Source organism: Carcharhinus amblyrhynchos, chromosome 5 (assembly GCF_965287045.1).
Source record: "Carcharhinus amblyrhynchos chromosome 5, sCarAmb.v2.hapA, whole genome shotgun sequence".
NCBI classification, from domain to species: Eukaryota; Metazoa; Chordata; class Chondrichthyes; order Carcharhiniformes; family Carcharhinidae; genus Carcharhinus; species Carcharhinus amblyrhynchos.
Window position 1 is genome coordinate 122,116,423 of NC_137328.1, and position 20,935 is coordinate 122,137,357.

A 20,935-nucleotide genomic window follows, 5' to 3' on the forward strand; every position below is an offset into this window, starting at 1 on the left:
CACTACAAAAGCTCATGACTCCAAATAAACCTTTTGGACTTTAACCTGGTGTTTTGAGACTTCTTACTATAATCTCAATAAAGGGGTCGACCATTTAAAGCAGAGATGAGGAGGAATTTCTTCTCTCAGACGGTCGTGAATTTGTGCAATTCTTGACTGCAGAGGTTGGATTAAGTTCAAGGCTAAGATGGACAGATTTTTAATCAGTAAGGGACTCAAAGGGATAAAGTGGGAAAGTTAAATGAAGATTATCATCAGATCAGTCATGATCTCACTGACGAGTGGAGCAGACTCGATGGGCCAAATTGCTTACTTCTGCTCCTACATCTTACAGTCTTGACCTTAGATCAGTTGGAACCCCAAACTCTCTTTCAGGTACGCTCAAATATGACATGAAGGCCCTAAACATTGATTTTATGTGGAAGATGTTAGCCCAACAACATTGGGAAATCACAAAATTATCTGTGGGCCAGGGTGCACTACTTTGTTCAGCAGCAACACTGCACCAGTTCCAAAAACAGCAAGGTATAATGATACCCTATAATCATCTCAAATGTGGCATTAGTGGAATAACCTGTCCCTCACAGATTAATCTCTTCAGCCATCAATAAGTGTGCACCATGTGAAACTATCAAATGGATTTGCTGCATGCCCATCTCATGTAAATGACAGGATGTCAATAGCAACATCATCAATCTTACTTTTTTTTTTAAAATGAAAGGTTTGTGTGCGCCAACACAGGAGGCGATCAGTAAGGCAAACCTTGCTTTAAGTTTAAAATGAGATAGTGTACAGAAACATTTCTTTCTTTTCTCAGTCCAGGACACAATAGGTCACAAATTATATGCACCATGTTTCAGCAAGTTCTTTTATTTTTCAAAGTGCAAATTAAGTCATTTAGAATTAAAATGCAACATTTCAGTTATGTTTTAATGGGTACTATGAGGACTAACACTTAATACAAGGGCTCTAGCCATGTGTCTGTCATAGCCATTGTATAAACATTGTCAGATCAAGAGTCTCTGTGGAATTTAAAGCAGCTCCACCGTACCTGTATTACAATTGACAGTTTGTTCAGCTCTATATATATGTATACATATATATAAATAAAAATAGACAGTCTAACACGGGACACAGCAACAGTATGACACTCAGTGGCAGGAGGTTGTCACAATGTAGACCACGAGTAATGGTAAGAACTTATCCTACTGGCTAAGTCTAAGTTTGTTAGATACTGTTGTCGGCAATATTTAAATCACATTGCCAGAACATGGCAGAAGCACAAGATGTACAGCGCTAAATTTGGAAAGTACAGTGAAAATTCAAGTTCCCTTCCCACTCCTGCCCACCCATCTCCTAACCACCAACTCTCATCCCACAACTGAAACATCAAGTAAACTGCATCAGACTTAAATGAACCTGGTGACCCTGCCATTTCGTTCAATGTTCTCATCAACATGTGCAACCAAGCAAGTGTCTGTCCCAGTATTAGACATGTGGAAGAAGATATGAAAAGGCGCATTCACACACATTCATCTGAACAAAACATGAGAATGCCTGACGTGGATAGCAACAGGACTACAAACCCTATATAAAAAACAAGATTATTGCTTTACTGAAGCATTTTTAAGATTGATTCTGTCCCAAAACACCCAAACTGGAATTATGACTCAAGTAATGATTTCAAATCAGTAAATGCATGATTAGCCAAGGATCATCTTTTCATTTTATACGTTCAATTGCACTTCATATTTTAGATTTGGAAAAAAAAAGAGTAATTGCAAATGAATCAAACCGTCACAAAAACAGCTCAAGTTTAGTTTGTTAACGTTTTGTATGTTTTGCTATAGTAGTCCATCATAGCTGTGTTATTCTAATCTGATCTCATTCTCAAACAATTTAGCCACACAAATGACAAAAAAAAGTTTGGAAATGTTATGACAGTTCTGATATGAAAAACATAGACTCATTTGAACACAGACTCGTGTTGAGATGACAAATAGTAATAAACTCTTGACTTGCTGTAATGTTTAACCTCATATCAAACCGACGTGCTAAACTTCATTTTCCACTGAATACGTCATCTTGATAGAATTGGTTCATTTTGCCCTTTCTCAAATATGATCTGAATACCAGATCATGATATGTCTTTAACTTCACAGCTAATAATAAATATATTTTTCTTTGTATAGTACATAGATAGACACACTATTTCATTAAGAAATCAAATGCCGTTTGATGGAAGTTGTGAACTCAATGCTGCGTTATGGGCCCGCACCAAATCAAAATAAATATTCACTCATACTCCAGTCACACCTGTTTTTAAACCGCACTCAGACTTCATCCACAGCCAAGGACAGATAGACATAGAAGACATTCAACATAGTGGTTTTGTTCATTGCAAATTATGGGATAAATTCATGCATCACAGGTTTTACAATTGTACATACTTTACATGATATATAAATCTTCGGTTAAAAGACAAGTTTTACTTATATTACCACATCTTACATCCTGAGAAGATTAATGTTTTGTGATTATATGCACTAAATTAGACATACAACCACATTACAACAAGTAACTGAAGTGTCAGAACATTTGGAAGGAACATGCTGGGAGTGTGACTTGAGAATACTGAGATTTCTGCAAAGGGACTCTTGCGTTCTGTCCCATCCCACTGTATACGCCCACCGTGTTTAAGAAGTCCTCTCCACATGTCAAGTCCCCAGACACTGCAAATCAGCACTGCTCAACCTGGTGAACACTTCGCAAGCAGGTCAACAGCTGGTGATAGGGGCTGCCAGGAGTCGCCACCATTTCAAAGACCGACTGGAACGCACGGCGATCCAACTCCTCATCAATCTGTTTCCTGTAGAAGTCCATGGCCAACAAGCAGAAGAGATTGATATCCACTTGCTCAGCCTTACCCATACGGCTGATAATGTGGGGGAGGCTGATTGTGTAGTTAAGAAATAATTTCACCATGATCTGCTCTGTAATGGCACTGGGGTCATGTTAGATTTAGACTAGTTTTCTGACCTTTTCAAATAATCTGCATCAAGTCAACTACAATTCCAACCTGAAGCTCAAGCAGCACATTGCTTTCCTTTAACCACTACTTTTATACTTCACAAAACATTCACAATCTCTCTGTTAGAACAGCCCCCAAAATTCAAATATCTTGTGGGCCTTAGCTCATTGGATAGTGCAGAGTCAAAAGATGGTGGATTCAAATCTCATGGATACATAATCTCAGCCTGACACTTCGCTACAATACTGAGACATTAGTAGAGGTATCATTAATTAGACAATATGGATTATAGTATTAAAACTGAGATCTTCCTTTTCAGGTGGATGTAAAATCTACCATGGCATTATGTTGAAGAGAAGCAGTGGAATTCTCTACGGTGTCTTTACCAAAATTTATTTCTCAATCAACATGACCAAAATAGATTATCCAGTTATTAACTCATTACTGCTCAAGGAGCCTGGTGTACCTTTCTTGCTCATCCCTTTGAGGTGAATTGATGAGGGCAGGGCAGTGGATGTTGTCTACATGGACTTCAGCAAGGCCTTTGACAAGGTCACCACGCGCCCACTAGAACCCCACCAAATACCCCAGACGATGCAAGAGTAAACAAAAGGGTGTCTTCACTGAGTGATTAAAAACTAGAATGCAAAGATGTTAATTTATGTAGCATCATTCACAACCTCAGGACTTCCCAAAGTGCTTTACGTCTAATACATATTTCTGAAGTGATGTCACTGTTGCAGCTTACAATGCTGGGGTAACTTATTCCATACAAGGGATAGGTTTATTCGTCTCTCCATGGCATTTTGATGACTCAACGCCTGTCAAATCCCTAAGACACTGTTGCCCATCTCAAACACTCCAGTGTCTATACCTTTGGCAGAACTCAGTAACAGTCCCTAACCACTATGCCATTGTGGAGTTTACACGTTCTCCCTGTGACTGCATGGGTTTCCTCTGTATGCTCTGGTTTCTTCCCAAAGTCCAAACATGTGCAGGTTAGGTTGACTGGCCCTGCTAAGTTAACCCTAGCATCAGCGGCATTAGCAAGTAAATATGAGGGGTTATGGGGATAGGGCCTAGGTGGGATTGTGGTCAATGCAGAACGATGGGCCAAATGGCCTCCTTCTGTACTGTAGGATTCTATGAAAATGGCAGATCATGAAACATACACCAGACTGAGATTTACAATCTGGTTTCCCTTCTAGTGTCCGTAATCCTATAAGCACATCAATAGTTAACAAGGATACAGAGCTGAGATCCATGCACTGGTTGAAGCACTGACGAAGAAACAGGAAAGGCTCCACATGGCCATTGCTATTGGTGTTCTCTGCGTGAAGTTTGAGAGCGACAGCATCACCCAGTCTCTCACCATGGAAGACTGTCCAGTATTATGTAAAGTCTGAAACACCTGCAAAAGGAAGAACACACAGAACCTCTGAATTCAGGAGGCAACAGTTCAATAACTCCAATGGTTCAGGAAAGCGAACTCGTAACACCACAGAACACATGTGCAAGCAGCTCTGATGCAACAGCCTCACCACATTCACTAGCTCAATACCTCTGAGATATCATGTTCAGCAGGACAGGGTGTGAGAGTCCAGCTTATTCTCATCCACCTCCTGAATATCAGAGGCCAAGCAGCATAGCTGGGCCACCTGCCGTTATTCTCCTTCTAAGGCTGGTACTCCTGTGAAATCACAGCATGGGACCACAAGAAGGAAAGGAGTCATCGAAAACAATCACACAAATGCCTACGTTAAGGGACTTCATTTGCAAGAAAAACCTTATGATTGTATGGCCCACATTTCATATTATTTCTGTATTTTACACAAACATTTACTTTATGCTGTGTTTTTCTGTGGAAAATTGGTTTAGACGTTGAATTAACTTTGTTAAGAAGCTGGTACCCAAGGGAGAAAGGAACAAATGATATACTGACACAGTGAGATAAGGTCAGGCAGGAGGTAGCTTGCATACAGCATTTAGACTGGCTCAGATGGCTGCATGACTTGTTTCTACGCTGGTAAGTTCGACAAAGAAAGCAGAATACCTTGTAAACCACTGTGGCCATGAACTGTGGGTAAGGCTGCTGATTGGAAATAAATTCTCCAATAACCTTGTTCATCACGTCTTGAGGTGGGAAGAAGTCATCAAGGAACTGAGGAAGGATCCGTGCCACAACCCGAGCCTCACAGGGGAAGCCTTTCCTGATCCTAAACAAGAATTGGGAGAGCAAAAATACTCAATTATCTCTAAAAAGGTGCCCAAAGACTTAGTCATATAGAACAGAAAAGACCTTTCGGCCCATCGAGTCTGCACCAATAATAAGTATGCTAATCCCATTTTTCTGACTTATCCCATAGCCTCAAATGTTTCAAGTGCTCATCCAAATACTTTTTAAACGGTTGTAAGGTTTCTAACCTCCACAATCTTCCCAGGCAGCACATTCCAGATTCTCACCACCAAGTGAAATGCTTTTCTCTCAAATCCCCCCAGAATCTCTTGCCCCTCACCCTAAAACTATTCCCCCTCGTACTGATCTCACCCAAGAGGAACAGCTGCTTCCACAGCCCTCACAATCTTCTACAGCCCAATCATGTTCCCCCTCAGCTTTTCTGCTCCAGAGGAAACAACCCAAGCCCATCCAGTCTCTCCTTATCGCTCAAATGCTTCATCCCTTCTTGTGCAATGACATCCTTCCTACAGTGAGGCAACCAGAACTGCACAGAGCACTCCAGTTGTGGCGTAACCTCCTTGTCCTTGTACTCTATGCTACAACTGATAAAAGCAAGTCCTCCATATGTCTTCTTACCTATCCTATTCACCTGCTCTGCCGCCTTTAGGGATATGTGAATAAAAACCCTAATATCCATCTTCCAAGCGAGCTTCCAAGTGCCCTGCCACTCTTTAATGCACTTTGGAAGTAGTAACAAGGGAGTATCTACTCGTCACTTATCAGGATTAAACACCATCTGACCAACCCATCTACATCTTCCTGCAACTTACAACCACCTTCTTCACCACTAATCACATTGCCAATCTTGGTGTCATCTGCAAACTTACTCATCACTTCCCTCACATCACCTATATCATTTACGTACATGACAAATAATAAGGCTCCTGGCACTGAATATTTTGAAATGTCACTAGACACTGGCCTCCTTACTACCTGCTGTACCTGCATTCTAGTTTTCTGCGATTCATGCACAAGGATACTCAGATCCCTCTGCACTGAAGCACCCCATATTTTCTCTCCATTTAGATAATTAGTTGCCTTTGTATTTTTCCTACCGAAATGGATAACCTCACACTTATCCACATTAAGCTCCATCTGTCATCTTTTGCCCCTTTCACTTAAGCTATCCATATGTAAATTTATTTCATTATTGCAGTTCACTATCCCACCTAATTTAGCGTCATCTGCAAATTTGGCTATGGGAGGTACTATCCCTGCATCCAAGTCATTAATATGGATTGTAGATAGTTGGGACCCCAAGGACCGAATTCTGTGGCACCCCGCTAGTTACATCTTGCCAACCAGAAAAGACCCATTTATCCCCACTGTGTTTTCTGTTGGTTAGCCAATCTTCTAGCCAAACTAATAAATTACCCTAATCCTACAGGAACCGACTTTGTATTAATCTTTTGTGAGGCACCTTATCAAATGCCTTGTGGAAGTGCAGATATACATCTACAGGATCTACATTATCCACCTTGGGAAGCTTTAAAGATAAAAGAGTCACTAAAAAGTATCTTCAACGACCAAGAAAATTAGTCAAACATGATTTACCCTTCATGAAACCATGCTGACTCTGATGGATTGAAATTTGACTTTCCAACTGTCCTGTTGTTACTTCTGTAATAATGGATTCTAATAATTTCCCAATGACAGATGTTAAACTCATTAGCCTATAGTTTTCTACCTTTGCCTCCCTTCTGTCTTGAATATATTTGCATTTTTCCTATCCACCAGGAACGTTCTCACATCCAGGAAATTTTTGGAACATAGTAACCAATGGATCCATTATCTCCAAGGCCACTTCCTTTAAGGATGTAGGCCATCAGGCCCTGGGGACCTGCCTACCTTCAACTCCAAGACTTTGCTCAGTACTATTCTCCTAGGGAGGATGATAGTTCTAAATTCCTCCCTTTCTAGAACCTCTACATTAGCTGTTACTATTGGGATGGTACACGTGTCCTCCACTGTGAAAATTGAGGCAAAATATTGATTTAGTGTCTCAGCCATTTCTGTGTTCCCCACTATTAACTCCCCAGCCTCATCTTCCAAGGAACCAATGCTCATTTTAGCTACTCTCTTTTTTTTACATACTTATAGAAGTTTTGCTGTCCATTTTTCTATTTTGCACTAGTTTTCTTTCATAATTTACCTTTTGCTCCTTTTATTACTTTTTTAGTGACCCTTTGTTGATCTTTTAAAGCTTCCCAATTTTCCAGTATGCTGCTAGCCTTTGTAATATGGTATGACTCAGGGGATCTTCCTGTTCTATATAACTCAGTGCTATAGACCCAAGAGTACAATTAGCCACTCAGCCATCAGGAGAGCTTGAGTAGTTGTTTTTGCCTTTAAGCAGCATAGGATTTAATTCTAAAGAAGTTAGCACTGTTCAAAAAAAAACCTGACTGCCATTTGCTGCAACTTGCTTGGTCTATGAAATAATTGATGCACTGTTGGGAAGGTTAAAAATTGTTCCATATGTACAAGACGATCGTTACCGTTCAGTTGTGTATGGCCAAATTCAGAAACAGTGCCTTTTAATCCTAAACATTTGAGTACTAAGTTACTATAAGTCTTTATTCCCTCAAGCACAGAACGTCCTTCTGAATAGTATTTTGTTTCCATCAACATAGAGTGACTTTTAAAAGTGAACTGCAGACAGAAAGTTCACAGAACAAGTCTTCATACTTCTACATTATACTTTCCATATTCATTGACTTTGGTACCGGGTGTGCCACGGTTCCCACTGTGAAAGAGCCTCAGCTCCTGACAGAAAGCCTCTATTTTGTCCTTTGATGAATGTGCTATTCACTCCACAGAGCCCTTCTATGTTGTCCACTGTTCAATAGACAGCTCTGCACCGCAGACACCCAGCTGTTATACATGACAGGGTATATTTACTCAGCTGACCTACTCAAATCTCTTTGTATTCCACAGCAAAACCCACCTGTTTAAATCCAAATATCCCCAAAAAAAGCTCTTCAACAAAAGGGCAATTTAGAGAATGCTGGAGTGGACTGGACAGGAGATACATCCTCACAACCGATGGGAAATGAGTAGAACTAGTTTAAACCCAGTTTTAAATCACAGACTTGTAGCTCTTTAATAATCACCCACTAGAAACAAGGAGGGAATTCCAGAGTTTAAGGCATAGATAGCCAAAGGTATAGCCACGCTGATGCTGCAATAAAAACTGAAAGAGGCCAGAATTCAGGGTTATACTTAATGTTTTCCCTAAGCTATTCTGTCTTGTACCAACCCACCAATCGTCCTCTTTAAGTTACCGTGTGTGCACGGCTGCACAAAAAACTTAAAGGGCCCACAGAGTTAAAGGAATAGGATGAGCACTACAAAACAAAAATAAATTAAAGGATACATTGGTTGTAGGGCCAGAAGTGTTTGCTGGGATAGAGAGCAGTGGGGTCATGGAGAGATTTGAAAACAAGGATGAGAATTTTAAAATAAAGCCACTGCCAGGGTACGTCAACCTGGAGGGTGATGGGCAAATGGGACTTGGCACAAGTTTGGATACAGACAATAGAACATTGGATAAGCTCACAGTTACAGAGGGTGCAAGGATGAAAGCTGTGCAGACATAGTTGCATGTAGAGGTAACACAAGCCTGGATGAGAATTTTAGCAGTTGATGAGTTGAGGTAGAGATGGAGATAAGCAATGTCATGGAGGTGGAAGAGAGTAGCCTCAGAGATTGTATGATGGAGCACAAGAGGTGGCCATTTGGTGGGGCCTGTCCTGCCTGTTCCAGCTCTTCAAGTTATACAACTATTCCCACTCCCCTGCTCTTTTTCCCATACTCCTGTGAATATGTCCCCTTCAGTCTTTATCCAATACCTTTCTTAATGTTACGACTGAATCTTTTCCATCAACCTTTTGGGCATGCATTCCAGATCACGACTCGCTATACAAAAATAGAAGTTTCTCATGTTGCTTCTGCATCTTTTATCAATGGGTAGAATATGGAGACAAAGGCTCAGCTCAGGGTCAAATAAGTGCGTTGGCTGTGAAAAGTCTGATTCAGCCTCTGACAGTGGTTAGGGAGAACGAAGGTGTCACTGACCATGGAATGGAGCCCTCGGCGTGGACATTGCAGACAACAGTTTAGACTTCCCAATATTCAACAGTCTCAGTCAAGAGACAGATTGTGACAGGCTTCAACAGGAGAATGGAGACATTGAAGGTTAGCTTTAGAGTGCAGTAAATGGAGACACAGAAGCAGCGGTTGGGTAAATACTTCTTTAACAGTTAAACTTCTGTGAACCAACCGGATTGGGAATCTTACCTGTCAAAGAGAACAGAAACCCGCTCCATTGCAACAATAACGGACTCGCTGTCAGGAGCGGTGCTCTCAGTTTCTGAACTCCGACCAGGGCTGCTCTTTTCTTTGCCTGGTCACAACACAAAAAAAATTCAGACTTTCATCAATTATATATACATAGAAACATACACATCTTTGTTGTTTTGTTTTAGAAAGGAAATTTGCAGTGCTGACCCATTACTCATATTAAATTTGATTCTGGGTAATCTTTCTAATAAAAGGAAAGAAACAATCTGGAGATGTTTAATTGATTTTGGGGTTGGGAGTGAGGTACGCTGCCTGACTGCCCATCCATAGATTCCTGGAGCACAGTCAGCCACATGGTTTAAGAATGGAGTCTCGTGCAGGTTTGCTGGGCAGGGGTAATTGGCTTTTTACAATATCCTGGCCACAAAACAATTAGATTTACCAAAATCAATTTTAGTTTAAAGTGTTAAAAGTTTAATTATTGTCACAAGTAGGCTTACATTAACACTGCAATGAAGTTACTGTGAAAATCCCCTCGTCACCACATTCGTCGCCAGTTCGGGTACACCGAGGGAGAATTTAGCATGGCCAATGCACCTAACCCATACATCTTTGGGCTTTGGGAGGAAACAGGAGCACCCGGAGGAAACTCGCACAGACACGAGGAGAATGTGTAGACTTCACACAGTGACCAAACTCTGCTCCCTGGCACTTCAAGGCAGCAGTGCTAATCACTGTGCTGCACAACTTGTTATATAGAATCTTATAATGCAGGTTTTTTTTGGGCCATTGTGGCTCTTTCAAAGAGTTATCCAAATTCACCCTATTCCCTGATTGGTCCCCATAGCACTGAACACTTTTCGATTTCCAACTCCAGCGAAAGCCCACATAACTTGACTGCCTTTACGAGGTCCATGAGAGCAACCCTAGGTTCTCCAGTTTCTGGAATTTAACCTCAAGCTATTAATGTTGTAGCTGTGCTGTAGTAACGTACTTGCTTTAAGTTGGTAATAAAGCACAGTTGTACCCAACTGGGAAGGATTAGGGAATTTGCAAGACTATATAAACCAGTTCACTCAAGTGTCTGGGAGGAACTGGCAGAGTCTGTGACTTAAGAGTCACAGAAGGTTATAGCATGGAAACAGGCCCTTTGGCCCAACTTGACCACACCATCCTTTTTTTTTAAAACCACTAGCTAGTCTCAATTGCCTGCATTTGGCCCATATCCCTCTATACCTATCTTACCGATGTAACTGTCAAAATGCTTTCTAAAAGATAAAATTGTACCCATCTCTACTACTACCTCTGACAGCTCGTTCCAGAGGCTCACCACCCTCTGTGTGAAAAAACTGCCTCTCTGGACCCTTTTGCATGTCTCCTCTCAGCTTAAACTTATGCCCTTTAGTTTTAGACTCCCCTACCTTTGGGAGAAGATATTGGCTATCTAGCTGATCTATGCCCCTCATTATTTTATAGACCTCTTTGCTTTGCTGGTTTGGAAATGAACCTTTTTTAAAGTACAGGTTAGCTTCAGACTCATTCTTCCTCAACACACAGTTAACTAAAATCTCTTGCATGCTCATTAATAAGATGCTCAAGTAAAAGTGTTAACAGAAACTATCTTTCCCTTTGAGGATAAACAAACTACATTCCTTCTTCAAGAAGATAATAATCCCAACAATAGGCAACCTTTCCTAGTTCAAGCTTACAGCTATCTTGAGGCAAGTTGCTATTGTGTGACATTGCGACACATCAATCCAATATAGTAGCACCTGTGTACATGCAGGTTAGCATCAGTCCCAGGGCAGCCATGGCTCGGTGAGGACTGTGCATATTCAATCTGTCCACACTCAATTTCACTAGAGCCTCGCCATCTAGACGTGAAAGTTGCTCCGAGAGTAGAAGTCGCTCCATTCCACGCAACACACAGTGGTAGATAATGGACGGTGTAGACTCCTCGCTGCCAGAGACCATTACTCCACACATCTAAAAATCAGAAGCACAAATGGTACAACTGATGTGACATTGAAAATACAAGAAAATCTTAATGGGCTACGAAGACAACAGCATCAAATACAGATACTTGCTTCACTATGCTTTCAGAAAGTTTGGAATATCTTACATCAGAAAGCAGACATAAAATTAAGTGTTTTTATGTTCGTATTGTTGGATATTAGAAATACAAACTTTAGCGAGCAATTTACTCTTTTGGTGTAGGAATGGGTAAAACTCCAGTTAGATTCATGTTAAACAAAGTGTTGCATGTTTTGGTTTGATTTTAAACTGTGACTGCATTGAGGTGACAGGGGTTATGATGTGAAAAGTAAACATGAGTTTGGAAGGAAAAAAAAAGAGGTGTTGCTGAGCACCAGGGGCTTCTTTAGAAAAGACAGACCTTGTGATTATGTTTAGCTGAATTCATAGCAAATGGAACTTGGAAACAAGAGGGAGAGAACACAGCTCTCAGCTCTGCCAGAGTTAAAGGAGCTTAGCAAGGAGAGAGGAAAAGCCATACAATGGAGTAACAGGGAGGTGGCAGAAACCTAAAGAACAGCTAGTTGAAGAAATCAGAGGAGGAAGATTAATTTCAGGCTTCCTGGAAATTTAAGGAACAGAGGAATCTGAAACTGAAACTTCATTGATTTTTTTTTTTTGCAGAACACATTTGACAAGGTGCTGCACAAAAGTCTGCTACATAAGATAAAGGTGCATAGCATTAGGAGTAACGTATTAGCATGGATAGAGGATTGGTTAACTAACAGAAAGCAAAGAGTGGGGGTAAATGGGTATTTAGGGGTAAATGAATAGTTAGTGCTGTGTCTCAGGGACCAGAGATGGGACTGTAATTGTTTACAATTTACATAGATGATTTGGAGGTCAGGACCAAGTGCAGTGTGTCAAAGTTGGCAGATGACATTAAGGTGGCACAGAAAAGTGTGCAGAGGACACAAAGTCTGCAGACAAATACAGATCATCTGAGCGAGTGGGCATGGGTCTGGCAGATGAAGTACAATGTTGGTAAATGTGAGGTCATCCATTTTGGTAGGAATAACAGCAAAATGGATTATTATTTAAATGGTAAAAAATTGCAGCACGCTGCTGTGCAGAGGGACCTGGGTGTCCTTGTGCAGGAATCTCGGAGTTAGTTTGCAGGTGCAGTAGGTAATTAAGAAGGTAAATGGAATCTTGTCCTTCATTGCTAAAGGGATGGAGTTTAAAAACAGCGAGGTTATGTTGTAGCTGTATAAGGTGCTGGTGAGGCCACAGCTGGAGTACCGTGTACAGTTTTGGTCTCCTTGCTTGAGAAAAATATATTGGCACTGGAGGGGGTGCAGAGGAGATTCACTAGGTTAATTCTAGAGTTGAAAGGGTTGGCTGGGGCTATATTCATTGGAATTCAGAAGAATGTGCGGGGGGGGCGATCTTATAGAAAGATATAAGATGATGAAGGGAATAGATAGAAGCAGGGAAGTTGTTTCCACTGGCAGGTGAAACTAGAACTAGGGGGCATAGCCTCAAAATAAGGGGAGGCAGATTTAGGACTGAGTTGAGAAGGAACTTCTTCACACAAAGGGTTCTGAATCTGTGGAATTCCCTGCCCAGTGAAGTAGTTGAGGCTCCAGTTGAATGTTTTTAAGACCAGGATAAATTTTTCAACAGTAAATTGATATGGAGGCATGGCGAAAGTGCAAAAAAAGGTTTAACCCAGAAGCAAAAATGATGCATTTGCTAGAAACTCGAAGTCAAACATAAATGCTAGAATTACTCAGCAAATCAGGCAGCATCTGTGGAGAAAGTAAAGAAATGGCATTTCAGATTGATGACATTTCATCAGAATGCATATTCACTTGGATTTTATGAAGTTTAAAATGTGAATATTGGAATTGGTGAAGCAGTGGCACACTGAAATTATCACTAGATTAGCAATCAGGGTAATGCTCTGGGGACCCGGGTTTGAATCCCACCGTGGCAAATGGTGAATTTGAATTCAATAAAAATCTGGAATTAAAGTTCAGTGAAGCAGTTGAAGCTACCTCATTGAATGTTTTTTAAGACAAGGATAAATTTTTGTAAAGATAAGAACATAAGAAATAGGAGCAGGAGTAGGCCAACTAGCCCTTCGAGCCTGCCCCGCCATTCAATAAGATCATGGCTGATCTGTCATGGCTCAGTTCCACATTCCTGCCCTCTCCCCATAACCCTTAATCCCCTCTCTCATCAAAAACCCATCAACCCGCGTCTTAAAAATATTTAGCGAGGCAGCCTCCACCACTTCAACGGGCAGAGAATTCCAGAGATTCACCACCCTTTGAGTGAAGAAGTTCCTCCTCAACTCTGTTCTAAACCGCCCCCCTTTATCTTGAGGCTATGCCCCCTAGTCCTACTATCCTTTGAGCAGGAAGAGTCTCTCCACCTCTATCCTATCCATCCCATTCATCATCTTATACGTCTCAATGAGATCTCCCCTCATTCTTCTAAACTCTAACGAGTACAAGCCTAATCTATTCAGCCTCTCCTCATAGCTCAACCCCCTCAACTCCAGCATCAGCCTAGTAAACCTCCTCTGCACTCCCTCCAAGGCTAACATATCCTTGCGTAAGTACGGCGCCCAAAACTGCACACAGTATTCCAGCTGCGGCCTCACCAATGCCCTATACAGCCGCAGCAAGACCTCCCTACTTTTATATTCAATCCCCCTCGCGACGAAGGCCAACATCCCATTCGCCTTCCTGACCACCTGCTGCACCTGCAAGCTGAGTTTTTGCAACTCATGCACAAGGACCCCGAGGTCCCTCTGCACCGTCGCCTGCTGCAGTTTTTCTCCACGTAAGTAATAATCCTTCCTACCATTATTCCTACCAAAGTGGACCACCTCGCACTTGCCAACATTAAATTCCATTTGCCATTTCCTGGCCCATTCGCCCAGCCTATCTAGATCCTTCTGCAGACTCTCACCACCCTCCGCACAATTTGCCTTTCCACCAATTTTGGTGTCATCAGCAAATTTCGACACCCTACACTCGGTTCCCTCCTCCAGATCATCTATATAAATGGTAAATAGCTGAGGCCCCAGCACCGACCCCTGGGGCACTCCACTAGTCACCATCCGCCAATCCGCATAGCACCCGTTGACCCCCACTCTCTGCCTCCTATTTGACAACCAGTCCTCTATCCACGCTAACACCCTACCCCCAACTCCATGCCCCCTGACCTTCTGCAATAACCTCTTGAGGTACCTTGTCAAATGCCTTCTGAAAATCCAGAAAGACCACATCCACCCACTCTCCTCTATCCACCGCCCTAGACACATCCTCATAGAACTCCAGTAAATTTGTCAGACACGACTTCCCTTTAAGGAAACCGTGCTGCGTCTGCTCTATCAAGCAGTTCCCCTCAAGATGCCTCGCTACTTCCTCCTTGATGACGGATTCTAACATTTTACCTACAACAGACGTTAAACTAACAGGATATTAAAGGTTATGGTGCGCGGGCAGGTTAAGCGGAGCTGAGTCCACAAAAAGATCAGTCATGATCATACTGAATGACGGCAGAGTAGACTCGAGGGGCCAGATGGCCTCCTCCTGCTCCTAGCTCTTATTTTCTAATTAGATAAAGCTAGAAATACCCAGCAGGTTTGGTAGCATCTGAGAGAAGGGAAATGTTTAACATTCAGGTCATGACCTTTCATCAGATGATCTTTCTGGGGTTCCTTACCAAATGATTGATTAAATTGATGGCTGATGGCGGTTGGTTAGTCAACAACTCCATTATATTGGTATCACGCAGCTGCCAGTGGTGAATGAACGAGATGAACCTGAGTCTTCCCCAGTCCCTGTGCTTTTGTCTAGCAATTTATTTATTTATTGATTTTTTTTTTTTACAGGATGTGGGTGTCGCTGGCTGGGCCCAGCATTTATCACCCATCGCTAACTGCCCTCCATTTTAGAAGGCATTTGCGAGTCAACCACATTGCTGTGTGTCTGGAGCCACATGTAGGCCTGACCAAGTAAGGATCGCAGATTTCCTTCCCTAAAGGGCATAGTGAACCAGATAGGTTTCTGCAACAATGGTCTCATGGTCATCACTGGACTTTAATTCCAGATTTTTATTGAATTCAAATTCACCATTTGCCACGGTGGGATTCAAACCCAGGTTCCCAGAGCATCACCCTGGATCTCTGGTTTGCTAGTCTAGTGATAATTCCACTGTGCCACTGCTTCACCAATTCCAATATTCACCTTTTAAACTTCATAAAATCCAAATGAATGTGCACTTGATGAAATGTCATCAATCCATTTCTACTTCTCTCTCCACAGAAGCTGCCTGTCTTGCTGAGTAATTCTAGCTTTTTATGCTTTACTTTAAATTTCTAGCAAATACAGCATTTTGCTTTTGGATTAATGCTTTTTTTGTACCTTTGCCATGCCTCCATATCAATTTTTTATAATGCTGGAACCAGAAGAGCTCACAACATTCCACGTGTGGTTGAACCAAGATTCTGTACAAGTTTAATGTAGCTTCTCTGCTTTTCAGTTCTCTCTCCCCCTGGAAATGAACCCCAAGGCTAGGTTCATTTCTTTAATGGCCATTTTAAGCTAAATCTAAATTAGAAGGCATTCGGCATGCTTGGTTTCATTGGTCACAACACTGAATACAGGAATTGGGGCATCTTGTTGAAGTTGTCCAAGACATTGGTAAGATCACACTTGGAAAACTGTGTACAGTTCTGGTCACCCTATTATAGAAAGGATATTATTAAACTAGTAAAAGAGTGCAGAAAAGATTTATTAGGATGCTACCGGCAATTCATGGTTTGAGTTATAAGGAGATGGTGGATAGTCTGGAACTTTTCCCCCTGGAATATAGGAGACTCGAGGGTAATCTTATAGATGTCTATAAAATAATGAGGGACACAGATCAGCTAGATAGTTAATATCTTTTCATAAAGGTAGAGGAGTCTAAAACTAGATAGCACAGGTTTAAGGTGAGAGGGGAGAAATACAAAAGGGTCCAGAGGAGAACTTTTTCACACAGTGGTGAGTGTCTGGAACAAGATGCCAGAGGTAATAGTAGAGGCGAGTACAATTGTGTCTTTTAAAAAGCGTTTAGTTACATGAGTAAGATGGCTTTTGAGGGATATGGCCAAACGCTGGCAAGGAAAGGCTGGATAGGAGGCTATTATAAGGAAAGGCTGGATAGACTGGGACATTTTTACCTGGAGCACAGGAGACTTAGGGGTGATCTTATAGAGGTCTATAAAATAATGAGGGGCATAGGAAGGTAGATAATTAACAATACCTGAATAATGCCGGCAGTAAATTCATGGCCCACATCGAGCGGATAGTTTTCGATCAGGTAAAATGCTGTTGCACACATCACCAACACATGCTGCTGGTTGTGGATGTTGACACAGCTGCAGGGATAAAACAATTGATCAGTAACATCATATGTGATCAGATGCTGTTTCCAGTGGCATTTTACATGTGACGAATCATTCTTTACAACCACAAGATATTCTTTCCTCCTCTGTAACACCTGCATCAATGATTGTTTGGAACAGTTCATATTCTTGTGCATGTGCACTGAGCTGTGAGAAACAGCAAGTGATAGAGTAAATATAGATTTATGGGTTTTTATCCTGACATTGAGATATTTATCTGTGGGTAATGCTAACATCATCTACAAGTAGAGTGTGGCAGCAGATAATAATTGAGGCAATTAACAAACATTAGCATACAGTGACTATGAACTATATACAGATCTCCTTATTCTACTTTATAGAACAAAGAGATTGAGGGGTAATGTTCATGGCCCTTCGAAAGCAGAGTCACAGGTGGACAGAGTGAAGATGACAATATTCGGCACGCTTGGTTTCATTGGTCAGAACACTGAATACAGGAGTTGAGACGTCTTGAAGTTGTACAAGACATTGGTAAGGGCACATTTGGAAGACTGTGTACAGTTCTGGTCACCGTATTATGGAAAGAATATCATTAAACTAGGAGTGGAGAAAAGATTTACTAGGATGCTACTGGGACTTGATGGTTTGAGTTACAAGGAGAGGCTGGATAGACTGGGACATTTTTCCCTGGCGCGTACGAGACTTATGGGTGATCTTGTACAGGTCTGTAAAATAATGAGGGCATAGATCAGACAGATAGTCAACATCTTTTCCCAAAGGTAGGGCAGTCTAAAACTAGAGGGCATAGGTTTAAGAACATAATAAGAACATAAGAAATAGGAGCAGGAGTAGGCCATCTAGCCCTTCGAGCCTGCCCCGCCATTCAATAATATCAAGGCTGATCTGAAGTGGATCAGTTCCACTTTCCTGCTTTCTCCCCATAACCCTTAATTCCCTTGCCTACCAAAAACCTATCTACCTGTGACTTAAATATATTTAGCAAGGTAGCCTCCACCACTTCAATGGGCAGAGAATTCCAGAGATTCACCACCCTTTGAGGGAAGAAGTTCCTCAACTCTGATCTAAACTGCAGCACCCCCCCCCCCCCCCACCTTATCTTGAGGCTGTGCCCTCTCGTCCTGCTATCCTTTCTAAGCGGGAAGAATCTCTCTACCTCTACCCTATCCATCCCCCTCATTATCTTATACGTCTCTAAGATCCCCCCTCATCCTTCTAAACTCCAACAAGTACAGACCCAGTCTATTTAGTCTCTCTTCATAGGCCAACCCCCTCATCTCTGGTATCAGCCTAGTAAGGTGAGAGGGGAGAAATACAAAAGGATCCAGAGGGGAAACCGTTTCACACAGAGGATGCAGAGTGTCTGGAACAAGCTGCCAGAGGTAGTAGTAGAGGCAGGTATAATTTTGTCTTTTAAAAAGCATTTAGATAGTTACATGGGTAAGATGGGTATATGGGCCAAATGCAGGCAATTGGGACTGGCTTAACTGGGTTTAAAAAAAGGTTGGACAAGTTGGGACAAAGAGCCTGTTTCCATGCTGTAAACCTCTCTGACTCTATAGGGTTTTTAAAAAAAATCCAGACTTTTTAAAGCTCCGTTGTGATGGAGCTCTTAATTACAGATTTATTAACTGAATTTAAATTCCCCAGCTGCTGTGGTAGGATTTGAATTCTGAATCATTGCTGGTCCAGTGACAGGATATTGCTATGGTTTCCATGGCTAAAAAGGCAAAAAAAAATCAAAATAAACTGGAATGACACTTAATAAATAAGTATAACCTTCTTGAGAGGAACATGTGACTGTGGATCTACGATTTCCTAAAGCTCCTCACCACTGCGATTTTGCTTAGTCTCATTTCCGACTTTGGTACAAACTGGTGGATTAGAGATTGGTTGCTCGAACAGCTCCGTTATCCTTGTATCACGCAGCTACCAGGATGGTGAGTCTGGCCTAGGCGGCCATTCTTTTGTTCAGTAATTCCAATATTCACCTCAAACTTCACACTATTTCCTTATCCTCTCTCTCATTCCAACCCCCCACCAATCTTATTCCTTGCCACTCACATAATGGGACTAAAAGCAGATTTATGTTGTTACATTCCTTTCCTGGAACAACAACATTGCTAAACAAAGGTTATGCAATGTGGAACATGAGTATACTATTGAAAGTATGTCAGTTTCAAGCCATGGTCCTGTTTTCCTGTCTAGCACTCCTTTTTTTAAATTCTCTTATTCCTCCTCTTGCAGCCATTCTTATGGAAACAGTTTATTGTTTTTTTTGGCATCGATGCTCTTTGTAAATTCTGGTTAGGGGAAAGGGTGGTGGTGTAATGATTTGTGGCCAGGGAGCTTGAACTCTCAATCTTCACACATTTGAAACTTGATTTCTGCAATTTTTATGGCTTTAATGCCCCACTGATTGTTTTCAATGCACTGCATGGAAATAGTTCTTAATGTATATTTAATCAGAGTCAGATCTTTGAGACAATGTAGTTTTTCTCTTTCTCATTGTTAATTATTGATTTATAAGTGATTGTTGATGAATAAGCAAATGTACCCACAATGAAATTGTGAATGAACAATACATTTGAATTGGAGTCTAAAACATGAAACAAAAACATGCTGGAAAATCTCAGCAGGTCTGACAGAAGCTGTGGAGAGAGAACAAAGCCAACGTTTCAAGTCGAAAGGTCCCTTTGTCAGAGCTGAAATGTGTTTTCCCAAAAGAGGAAGATGAATGATGCAAAATAGAGAGAGCATACTGATCCCACTCAGTATGTCAAGCAGCAACTATGGAGAGAATTGATGAGTTAAAACTGGGAGTACTGAACATTCTTTTCTACTTTGAGTTCAGATTTACAGTATCTGTAGTTTTTTACTGTCTTATTGTTAAGGATTTATAATCTTCATTGCAAATTATATACAAGCTTCCTTAAATAAGAAGGAATGAATTGAGCAGGTAGTCACAGTAGAGTTACAGATTTAAAGTATTTTGAGTACATTTCCTACAAAAGGGAAGCACCAGTGTGTGAACATAAATCAACGTGTATCTCAATAATGAAGGTAATGTTTTAACTTCTTCAGTCTCTTCAAATATAAAATACAGCCACCTTTTTGGAACACAATGTATTTCAATCAGACATAACAGCAAGAAACATTCTTAATCTCACTATCCGCTGACTTGAAAGATTCTCCTAAAAGATCTAAAATCAAGGCACATGCAACCCATCCAAAAATACCAGGATAAATCCCATACTGTGCAATTCCACGCAGGTTGGCCAGCAGGTAAACACTGATGGTTGGAATGAGCTGCTTTGCCGTCTCATCCAATAGATCACACTCCAGGATGTACAGGATCCCATGCAGCGCTCCTATTCGGGATGGCATGTGGGTGCTCCGCATTGTCGTCTCCAACAAGCGACTTACTGGCTCCGCAATGGCCTTATCCTACAAGACAGCAACACCAGGCAATTATAAATCTAGCCCAGCAAAAACATTAACCTTTTGCTTTGAAGTTCTTGTATTTATAAGCAAATTTTTTTTTAAAACACGAAACAGATTTATGTAGGTTTTCTTTTTTAGCTGAGACACAAACAGGTCATTCAGGCCACCTGGTGTTTATGTTCCAGTTCCCCATCATCTAACCCAATTGGCATCGCTTTCGAATCCTGTCTAACCCATTAATGTATTCAGCTTCACTTTAAATACACCCATCATTTGTCTTAACAACTGCACTCTGCCCAAATCTCCAGTGGGAGAAAATGGCATTAATTGTGGATCCACCTCAGTCCTTCAAAGGAAAAATGTTCCTGGTAGGCAAGGACTGTCTGGTTAGACAATGGATCAGAGTGAGCCCTTCAGCCCGTTGCTGAAATCTCAAGTCACGGCACGTTTTCAGGTTCATTTCCTAAAGTGATCCACGATCTCTTCTTCCTGTTTCACT

At 41.4% G+C, this 20,935-nt stretch overlaps 1 protein-coding gene across 8 annotated transcripts in view; it reads right to left on the bottom strand.

Annotated features, from left to right (window-relative positions):
- Positions 1-854: 854 nt before the first annotated feature.
- Positions 855-20,935, bottom strand: part of htt (huntingtin) — a 216,068-nt gene continuing 195,987 nt past the window's right edge. For 7 of the 8 annotated variants that reach the window (XM_080189503.1, XM_080189502.1, XM_080189500.1 and 4 more), the window contains 7 exons: positions 20,249-20,439; positions 16,872-16,986; positions 11,345-11,558; positions 9,570-9,675; positions 5,085-5,247; positions 4,282-4,442; positions 855-2,953 (listed from right to left, as the gene is read on the bottom strand). In XM_080189503.1, coding sequence (XP_080045629.1) covers positions 2,740-2,953; positions 4,282-4,442; positions 5,085-5,247; positions 9,570-9,675; positions 11,345-11,558; positions 16,872-16,986; positions 20,249-20,439 — 1,164 coding nt within the window. In that variant the 3' untranslated portion in view covers positions 855-2,739. The remainder of the gene's footprint in view (positions 2,954-4,281; positions 4,443-5,084; positions 5,248-9,569; positions 9,676-11,344; positions 11,559-16,871; positions 16,987-20,248; positions 20,440-20,935) is intronic. The other variant, XM_080189504.1, reaches the window with a different exon arrangement.